The following is an 11,469-nucleotide window of genomic DNA, read 5'->3' on the forward strand; positions in this document are numbered from 1 at the left end:
GAGGAGAGACCCATCGTTGCATCTAGATGGCAGCTTGCTAGCTTTTAAGATCCCAGTCGCTACTCGCCAAAGTAGGAGGTGGAACAATGTTTTATATAGTATGTTATGCCAATTGAGCTTCATGTCCCCTGCAACTATGGTCCCAAGAGAGCCTGGCGCTTTGAACTAAGACTTCTAACTTTCGTAAACTGTAAGAGAGTAGATCCCTGTTTGTTAAAGCCACCCATTTGTGGTATTTCTGTTAGAATGGCACTAGAGAAAACCAAAATAATCACTATATAAACTTTTCTCCTTCATGGATCCGTCAACTCCCCTAAACTACTTTCACTGCATTTTCTCAACATTTCCAATTTTAAAGCTCTCCTAACCAGCAGCTCACAATAGCCTCATTCTTTCTTACAATAAATAGGATTGTTCATTTCTTAACCTGATGTCTGCCATATGTTCTTCAAGTCTTCTTTCCAGTTGTGGACCTGGTAATGCATCTGGTCATCATTTCTTAGAGTGGCTTTGGGATGATGTTTGCCAGGTGTATATTTCCTGGCAGATTTACATTTATATTTTATCCATATAACCACAACTGGTACAACTATTTATAACACAATCCATATGTATATGTGTAGTAAAAAGTTTTCTCCATTAACTTCTTTCTGCTTATGCATCTCACTTATGAGCAGAGAAAAACAAGAGGAAAGAAAGCTGCCCTAGAGTATCAAAGCCAGCTGCAATTCAAGAACTAAATACAAATACAGATGTTGTTAACAGTATCAAATTGTGCATACACCGGCTGAAGTACTCACCCACTTTGGTTTTGCTACTACAATAAACCTGCAATGTTTACCAAAAGTATGTAACACATAAATGAAGATCCATCTTATAATGACAGATAAAATACTGCATGAAATTAAGTGGACTGATAAAATGCAGGAAGCTTTTTGATTATACGGCAATAATATATTATTTCAAACTGTGCTGGTATTTGCTAGAACATAAATTTGAAATGTGCTGTACTGTACCTATCTAAAAAAAAGTTAGCTAATTATAAATGTACTTAATCCCTGAGATAATTAGGAAATAACCAACTTCTCTTCCCCCAAAACTTACACAGAAGAAAAAGAACTCTGAAAAGTACATCACTGTATCATCTTTTCCATCTCTTATGAGACACAAGAAATAATAACTTCTTCTATAGAGACTTCAACACAGATCAAATCAGAGTTAAAAAAAAAAAAAAAAAAAAAATCCAAGACAGAGTGATATCCATCCATGGCAAGAATAATCTCTCTGCTCAGAGAGTCACACATTATGAACACAACAGAATCTGAGCAGTCTGTTTCCCAGTAACATTTACAAGAAACAGAAGAATTTGCAGTGACCCATCAGCAGTCAAATGCTTCCTGGAAAACTTCCTGCTTGGACTCATTCCTCCCATACACTTTATTATTTTTCCCCTGTAGGAACTGATACTTATTTTAATTTTGTTTTTTAAGATTATACACAGCAAAACACATCCCAATTCAATAGTTTCTACATGTACCATTTAGTGACACTGATTATATTCTTCAAACTGTGTAACCATTCTCACCCACCTTTTCCGAATTAGGATAAATTCACTTCCCCCTAAGGTTCCTATCTTTCCAGTTGCTGTTGCCAATTTGATCCCATATAAACCCACTGCCACCAAGTTGCTTTCGACTCAAAGTAACCCTATAGGACAGAGTAGAAGTGCCCCACAGTGTTTTCAAGGCTATAAATCTTTCTGCTGCAGAGGAGCTGATGGGTTCAAACCTCTGACCCTGCGGTTAGCAGCCCAATGCTTTAACCACTCTGCCAAGAGAGCTCCTTTGATCGCATATAGATAGTTCTTAAAAGAGCATAATGCTGAAGGCTGACTTTTTCACCAGTTAAACTAAACTACTACTATGTTTTAAGATGAATTCAGGGGATACTTTTGGTTTCAGGTTTAAAGATTATCTCAGGGCAATCATTTCAGGGATTCACCCACCCTCCATGGCTCCAGGAAGTCCAGAGTCCTTGAGAATTTGAAATTCTGTTCTGCATTTCTCCCTCTTTGATCAAGGTCCCTCTATGGAATCTTTGGTCAAAATATTCAGTAAGAGTAGACAGGCACTATCCAGTTCTTCTGGCCTCATGGTAAAGGAGGCGGTTTCCAGGGAGACAATTAGCCACACATCCCATATCCTCCTCCTATTCCTAAGTCAACTTATTCCTCTGTTGCTCTAGATGAATAAAGATCAACTGTTGTGCCTTGGATGGCCACTTGTGAGTTTTTAAGACTCCAGACACTATGCAACGAACTAGGAGGTAGAACAAAAGCACTAAACACATTATTAGGCCAATTAACTGGGATATCCCATGAAATCATGACCCTTAACTTCCAAACCAAGGAACTAAATCCCATGAGGTATTTGGTTGTACCTAACCATCCTCAGCGGTGACGTTTTTTTTTTTTGGTCATTGTTAGTAATATCACAGAACTTTTGCCAGTTCAATTTTTTTACAGGTATACAATTAATTGACAGAATTACAAAAATTGGCTATAAAATCCTACCCTTAATCAATGTAATTTTTCCATCACCAATATGCTCCCTTGTTCCGCCATCCTCCCACCCCACCCCTGGTAACCACTAATAAGCTTTAGTCTCTATACATTTGCCTTTCTTGTCTCATATTTATATAAGTGTGGTCAAACAATATTTGTCCTTTTGTGATTGGCTTGTTTCAACTCAGCATGTCTTCAAGCTTCATCCATACTGTAGCATGTATCAAAACTTCATTTCTCCTACTGGCTGATATACTGTATGTACTACCATATTTTGTTTATCCATTCAACTGTTGATGGGCATTTAGGTTGTTTCCAACTACTGACTATTGTGTATAGTGCTACAACGAACACTGGTGTACAAGTCTCTTTTTCAGTCTCTGTTTTCAAGTCTTTCTGGTATATATCTAGGAATGGAATTGCTGGGTCATATGGTAGTTCTATTTTCAGTGTTTTGAGGAACTACTACACTCTTTTCCACAACGAATGTACCATTTTGCATTGCTACTGGCATAGTGCCTAATGCACCTGACAGCTAACCAGAAGGCTGGCGGTTCAAACCCACCAGCCACTCCTCAGAAGGAAGATGGGGCAATCTACTTCCGTAGTGATACTGCCTAAGAAACCCAAGGAGGGGTCGCTATGAGTCGGGTCTGACTCAACGGCACGTAACAACACCACCACCACCAGCAATGGATAAGTATTCCAATTTCCCCATATCCTTGAAAAAATTTGTTATTTCATGTTTGTTTGGTTTTTTTTAACCCCAGTCATTCTAGTGGGAATGAAATGGTATTTCACTGTGATTTTGATTTGCATCTCTGATGGGTAATGATGCTGAGCATCTTCTCATGTGTTTAGCAGATATGTGAATGTCTTCTTTGGTGAAATGTCTATACAAGTCTCTTGCCCATTTTATGATTGGGTTATGTCTTTTTGTTCTTAAATTGTCAAAGTCTTGTATATTTTTTGGTTATTAGATCCTTGTCAGATATTTGGTTTCCAAGGATATGCTTTCTCCCAGACAGTAGCTTATCTTTACTCTTTTGGTAAAGTCTTTTAATGAACAAAAATTTTGAATTTTTATGACTTCCCATTTATTTTATCTTTTGTTGTTTGTGCTTTTGTTAGTATATTAGATAATCGATTGTTGAAAGTGAGGCCACAGTGTTGCCCCCTACCATGTACTTCAACAACAATGGTAGCACAGGTGTTTCCAAAGTAGACCACTGTCAGACTTCGATTTAAATTGTCAGTACTCCAGACAAGAGGTGTGGGGAAAACAGGTGTGCAACTGGTGGATATAAAGGAAATTGATTCAAGAAAGTTTGTCAGACATTAAGCACAAAAAGCAGATCAATCAGGGAAACCTTTATTTGAGTGGGGTATCAGATTCTGAGGAATTGTGAGTTTCATTGGCCATAAAAACGACATAATGATTAGTAACAAATGTCCATGCATTTTGAGATGCACGCTGAAATATATGAGAGTAAGATTAACATAATGTTTGGGATTTTCCTTAAAACACAACAGCAAAGAAAGAGAGAAAGAGACAGATGAGGACAAAGGGGCAAAAATCTGGTAATTGTTTAATGAAGGTGCTGCTTATGTTCATTATACTATTTCTGTCTCTATTTGTTTCAAAATTTGCTTGAAATTTTCCATGAAAACAAATAAACAGGCTATAAAACTGTACATAAACCATAATCCCAAAGGTTTGTTTGAAATACTATAAAATATTACCAGTCAGTATCTATCTCTGGATGATGGGATGGTAGAGATTTGTATTTTCTTTTTCCTTTGTACTTTTTAGTATTTTCAAAATTCTCTAGAATAAGCACATATTGCTCTGAAAAGAAAATAAACCTATCAAAAATATTATTGTGCTAGATTTCAGAAAATGTAGAATACATAATGTTGTGAGTACACCTCTTCTAAATCAAGCATTTACTTTTCTACCAGAGTGCTTTATGGTAGAAAATCACCAGTAAGAGAATGTCTCACAGGCAAAAATAGGTTAATACTGAATAATAATTTGTTATTATAAAATTGGAAGACTGTTTTGTGTTCAATACAAGCATACATTTGTTTTAATAAAGAATGAGTGTTCTTATTAAGCAAACATATTTTCTAAATTTGAGTATCTTTACAAAAACAATATTCTCATCAAAGTTTCTAATCACTTCTCTTTCAAAATCTCACTTCTGTTAAGAAACAAATTTTCCAGCTGCTCCTCTGTATTCCATTTTCTCCAGCTGGTCAAGAATTAAAACAAGATCTTGCTTCAACAAGGAACACAGCAATCACTTACATATTCTTCCTTCAGAAGCAAAGAATTTTCCACCCTAAGTGTTGAAACATCCATACAATGCTTTTATCCCCCATTCCAGAAAGAGAAAAACAAAAGCACACACACACAAACAACTGTTCTTTAATCAATTACCAAGATCTCTCTACTATCTGAAATGTAACTCTATAATCTCCACAGTGGCAATCTCTTCCTTTTGATAACTTACTAAAGAGACCTCATTTGTTATTAATTTGCAAATTCAGGTAGTTTCTGGCTAAGCAAAAAAGATATAATACCAGTTACAAAGTATCCTTTTCCACGCCTACTGTTTAAGCCACATATAAATATTGTTCCTTTGTCATTAAGCCAAAAGGAAGTTTGTTTTCACCTTCAAACACTGTTCCGGGTTCTAATAGTCCTGGATTTTAGTTTTAATGAAAGATCATAAACATAGGCTGGTTCCACCAATTCTGACAAAGAGGTCATAAAGGAGGTGGCAAACATTACCCAGAAACTTATATCACAGGAGGTCTTGATTGTTGCCTATGTTTGCCTTACACTAGGTCAAAACTTTGACTTTCCCTAAAACTTGATTCTGAGACTTACTCTTCTTAAAAATCTAAGGAGAAATGTAGGCAGCTGATTATTACTAGTGACTTAGAGAATATTAGATATTTTATTAGAGAATATTAGATATTAGAAAATAAGAAGAGGTCTGAGGGGCTTCTGGTTTGAAGTAGTAGTCTTTTTGAAACACAGGGAAGAAGGGAAGATTAATGAATCCAAAACTAGTAGGGGTCATGTTATCACTAAAGCTCTTCATTCCAAAGGATCCATCTGGAAGCCACTCTCTATGTCTTAATGGCAAAGTCCTATTCTAAATAAGATGCTAGGTTGGCCAATACCATTTCAGATCTGAAAGGCCCCTTTTTGAAGATAATCCAATTATTTTCAAATTATTTTTTAAACTTCAAACCCTTTCAAATGAAGACTCATGTAAAGATTAAACACATGTAATACACAATAACAAAACTGTTGTTTATAACTGGGAAGGAGAAGGGGGTGGAGAACTACCTATTTAGTATCCCCCACCACCACCCCACTACCCCCAACATAAAACAGCTTCTCCAGCAGTGGAACATCTAGGGCTCTGTGGAACTTAGTTTGAAAATCACTGAATCTGTGAGGGTAAAGAAACATTCAAAGGACCCGGTGGGGGCAGGGGATGACTCGTTGCCCCTGAGTCAATTCTGACTCAGCTACCCTACTGGAGGACAGGGTAGAACTGCCCCATAGTGTTTCCAAGGCTGTAATATTTACAGAAGGAACTCTGATGGCACTGTGGTTACAACATTGGGCTGCTAACCAAAATGTAGCAGTTCGAACCTACCAGCTGCTCTGCAGGAGAAAGCAGCAGCAGTCTGCTTCCTTAAAGATTTACAGTTTGAAAACTCTCTCGGGCAGTTCCATTTTGTTTTCTAGGGTCACTATGAATGGTGTAGTGCCTAATGCACTTGACTGCTAACCAGAAGGTTGCCGGTTCAAACCCACCAGCCACTCTTTGGAGGAAGATTGGGCAATCTACTTCTGTAATGATACCACCTTGGAAACCCAAGGAGGGATCAGTATGAGTCGGATCTGACTTGACGGCAGTGAGTATAAGTTGGAATTAACTCAATGACAGTGAGTTTAGTTAGTTTAATAGTTATCTTTTTTGGGGGGGGTGAGGAAGAGGAGGTCGGACAAGAGAAGAGAAAGGAGTCAAAGGTAGAAGACAAAATATAAAGTTATGGTATGTATAAAATTATATGCATAGTATTATTGTACATGTATAAAAGAAAATATGTATATAATCAAGTTGTAATGTGAGAAATAAAAACATTGACTTGATGAGGCTATGCACAATTTCTAGATTGCATTTCTGTTATTTTGATATTATCTTTGCAATAAATAATGTCAAAAAGTAAACAGATAATTATTAGTCCAATCTGCACAGTCTATAGTTGAAGAAATGAAGCTTAGAGTTGACAAGGAGAGTCCACAAACACTCAAAGGCCTGGACTGCAATATAAAGTCAACCTTTGAGTTACAGTCATTGTTGCTGTTGTGTGCTGTCAGGAAGGACATTATAAAAACCACAGCTCTCGTTGCCACCAAAAAACTACATACGAGCTACTGTGCCTTTCTCAAAAGCACTAAATAACATGCTTCAGAAGACAAAGGATTGGGGCAATTCAACAAAAATTCATTGACTAACTTGTAAATACAAAATCCTGTTCTAAATGCTATGTGACATACACAGACAGAGACATGGGCTACTCTTCAATAGTTCACAATATACAAGGAAGATCAACATAAAGAACTCTTATTATAAAACAGAATGAATAAGCATGAAAAACTAACTCCAACTTGAAACACTGGAGAAAAGGTCATGGATGAAATAGTATGTTGTGCTGGACCTTAAAGATTGAGTGTAAGCCCTGGAGTCACTGCACTGCACAACTCCAGGTGATGACCTTACAAGGTGACCTAGTTAGAGGCAAAGGCCAGGATAAGCACGAGCAAAGACAGGAAAGGCATAATATAATAGTCAGGGAAAGACTGTTTGGTATGGCTAAAATATATGGGGTAGTAGGAACAGGGATATATATGGAGACAATTTTGGAAATATAGACTAGAGCCAGGTTAAGGGAGGGCCCTGATGGTGCAACAGTTAGTGCTCAGCCGCTAACCACCAAAAAAGTTGGCGGTTTGGACCCACCCCGCTGCTTCATGGGAGAAAGGGCCTGGTCACCCACCTCTGTGAAGATTATACCTAGAAAAGCCTTTGGGGCAGCTCTATTCTGTCACCAGAAGTCCTATGAATCAGAATTGACTCAATGCATCTAACATCAGTAACAAACTGAAACATTAATTTGTGCTTCAAGAAGACAAGTCTAGCAGTAGTACAGAAACTAAGGAGAAAGACACAAGAGGCAAATTAAGACTTGAATGAGAAAAGCCTTGAATCAGGGACCAGAAAGAACAATATAGGGGCTGACAATGTCGTGATGCTATAGAGGTCTGGGCCACACAATCTGTCACTTCCTCAATCGCTTGGATTCAGGTAGTTTGAGAGTAAAAATATAAGTTTCATGATCCAGTTACTTTAACAATTTTAATATATGCCATTATAAACCTTAGCATAATTGTTTACATGCTCAGTACCTTCACTTTCCCAGGCCTGAAGCTGATCTCGATCCCTGGTAGCACTGCCCAATACCTCACGAGGTACAGGTTCCATTCGTGCATCCACTTTCTCCCGATGAGAGGACTGGTTGAACCCTTCAATGGCATTTTCAAAAAAAAGGTTCAGCTCCTCAAAGTCCATGGCCTGGAGCTCTTTGTAAAGTTCTATCTGTTGGGCTTCTTCCAGTTCATTCCAGAACTGTAGCAAGTGTTCCTGTCCAGCAAGGGACAACCTGCGTTTGAGGTCATTAACATTCATAATGCTGGTAGGCAAGCTTTGTGAAAATAGGGGTGTAATTTCTACACCTGTAAACCTAAAAGAGAAAAGGAATTAATAACAGATTAAAGTTCAGCCTCCAAAGTTGAGGTTTAGGCCAAAGGAATTTAACTTCTGCCTTTCAGTCATTCAATATTTGTAAGAGATCAAATTCTAAAGATAGTTATTAGTATTATGTATCCGGCATTGACCTAAGCACTTTACTGACGTTATCTCATTTCATATTCAAGAACTCTATGGCATAAGTGCTATAACTATTACTATTTTACAGTCTAGGAGACTGAGGCATAGAGAAGTTAAGCAACCTCCCCAGCTGGTAGAGCTGGGATGTAAATCCAGGCAGTCAGATTCCACATTTCACACCTTCAATACGCCTCTGATCACTGTGCTACCACTGAAGGAATACTTGACAGCTTACTACTTCAACTCTTTTCCTTTTATCTGTAATGTTAGAAATGACTCTGACGTATTCAGAATATAGCAATATACAAGAAGATAGGACCACCTATAATTATGAAAACACATTTTATTTCAGTAGCAGCTACTATACACAAGCAATAAAAGCATGTCCTTTATCACTACTAAGAACTTAAATTCTGGTTAAAAAGAAAAGCATTTCTCATATGACAGTCACTGAATAAGGCAATATTTTCTAAGAACATTCCATAATCATGCCATGTTAAACAGGACAGTGCTAAGGGGAAAAAATAATGAGGAAGTATTTAATCTCCTCACATGACATAGGTAAATGCAAAAGACGACAGGCATAGTGATACCGCCTCGGAAACCCAAGGAAGGGGTCACTATGAGTCGGGTCCAACTTGATGGCACATAACAACAAGAAGGAAGCAGGATCTAGCTTGGCCTCCACCAAGAGGAGGAGACTGTATAGATAAGACATTGGGCAGACTATACACATAAGATTAGAAAACAAGCAGAACTAGGGTGGCAATGAGGAGAAAGCATGTGTGGGGTGCATAGCAAAAGGAAAGCTGAGGTTCTTTGTGGAATGGTGAGAAATAAAGTAGTGACAGACTAGACCACAAATACCTTTTGAAAACCATGCAGAGGGATTTAGACCTATTAGTATAAGTAATAGGAAGCCAACAGTACATTACTCAATAAGGCAGTCAACTAGAAGCAAAAACAAGTTAAAAGACAACTGTGGGTAGTACACAACAAGAAGGATCTGAATGAACTAGGTTAGCGGCAAAGGAAATGAGAGTGAAAGCAATAAATTTGAGGGTTCATTGCAATAAATCATTATTGCCTAATAACTTTTTGGATGTGAGAGACAGAAGTAGATAACTAGCAAACACAGTCTACTTATCTCCTCCCACCATAAGAATAATGAAAGGCAAGATACATGGTAGTTCAGAGCACAGTTTTGGAGTTGGGCTGAGTTACTTAATTTCCCTTTGCCTCAGTTTCCTCACCTGTAAAATGGCAGTAACAATAGTACCTAACTCCTCAGGACCATTAAACATCAAATACCATTTACAAACTTAGGTCAAGAGAACTTCCATCTGTAGACTCTTTGTGTGCTGACAGATCACTGACAATCTGGCAGTATAATTCTAAATGCCTTATACACACTAATTCATTTTATCTTCAAAATAACTCTGAGGTACTATTATTAGATCATTTTATGGAGGAAGAAATGGAGCTACAGAGATAACTTGCCCAAGGTCCCACAACTACTAAAGTAAAAGAGCTAGGATTCAAACACAGACAATCTGACTCCTAAATTTATGCTTCCAACTATTATGTTAGGAGCTATGTGACACAGTGCCTAAGACATTTGATGCTAACCAGAAGGCTGGCAGTTCAAACCCACCACCCATTCCTTGGAAGGAAGGTTGGGCAATCTACTTTAATAGTGATGATGCCTCGGAAACCCAAGGAGAGGTCGCTATGAGTCGGATCCAACTCGACCGCGGTGTGTTGTGTTAACTATTATGTTATATGACTTCTCATGAGAAAGAGGTCTTTTTTTCTAAATTTCTGAGAGTGTGTGAGTGGGGGGAGGGAAGGGAGAGAAAGAGAGAAAAAGAAAAGAGAAACACATTTTTCATACTTTATTCAGAAATGCAGACACAACTGATAATTCTTGTATCTGACTAACTTCGCAGGAAATGAGTTCACAAGCCAACAGAAATAGAGAAAGGAAGAAAATGTATATGACAGGCAGATGAAGAACTTTAAAGAATGAATTAACACTTCATTTTTTACATTAGTACTTTTTATTCTGTCTTGGATATGTCAACCCAAATCAGAAATTTCTTAGAAATAATTTTAACTAGTATCCACTCAAAAATAAATTCAGGAAAGATATTATTGTCTAGTAGAGACATGCATATAACTTCTAGAGACTTTTCTTTTAATTGGATGCCCTCAAAACTGGAAGTGACAGATTGACTTCCTGATCTTCTTATGAAATAAATTTCATATTACATTAGTGCAGTAAGTTGAGTATGTTATATTCCTAGCTTTTATTTTTGGTCTACTACTTAGATTTACTTCAAGGCTAGAACACGAAAAGAGTGAAGGAGATGATACTGCCTATAAAATGAACCTTATTAGCTATCGATACTGCCTTGGAAACCCAAGGAGGGGTCGCTATGAGTCAGGTCCGACTCGACAGCACATAACAACAACAACAACATTAGCCGTCAATGATCATAACTAAATTAAGGGATTTAGCAAATGAAACTTTATTAATTGTCAATGAGGGACACAGTTCTAGCTTGCTTCACCTAAGACCCACATCCCTACCTCCAACTTTCTTCAGTCTTTTCTATCTAAATGCACTCATCCTTAAAGGTCTACCTTATTGACTCCAGCTATTATATTTCTAGGAGCTCTGGTAGCCTAAGGCACTTGACTGCTCACCAGAAAGCTGGCGGTTCAAACCCACCAGTCACTCCTCGGACGGATGGTTGGGCAGTCTACTTCCATAGTGATACCGCCTCAGAAACCCAAGGAGGGGTCCCTATGAGTAGGGTCCAACTTGATGGCACATAACAACAACAGCAACTATATTTCTAAGTTCTTAAATCAAACAGAACTGACTTTTACTCCTGGTTCTATTGCTTGGGGTTTTCTTAATTT

At 37.8% G+C, this 11,469-nt stretch overlaps 1 protein-coding gene across 1 annotated transcript in view; it reads right to left on the minus strand.

Moving 5' to 3' along the window:
• The window catches only part of UAP1 (UDP-N-acetylglucosamine pyrophosphorylase 1), a 34,788-nt gene extending 26,448 nt beyond the window's left edge, over nt 1-8,340 (minus strand). The window contains exon 1 of the mRNA XM_042780526.1: nt 8,061-8,340. Coding sequence (XP_042636460.1) covers nt 8,061-8,340 — 280 coding nt within the window. The remainder of the gene's footprint in view (nt 1-8,060) is intronic.
• Nucleotides 8,341-11,469: the final 3,129 nt, after the last annotated feature.

The sequence above is a fragment of the Orycteropus afer genome, unplaced genomic scaffold, assembly GCF_000298275.1.
Source record: "Orycteropus afer afer isolate SDZICR_OR568_19922 unplaced genomic scaffold, OryAfe1.0 scaffold00044, whole genome shotgun sequence".
NCBI lineage: Eukaryota > Metazoa > Chordata > Mammalia > Tubulidentata > Orycteropodidae > Orycteropus > Orycteropus afer.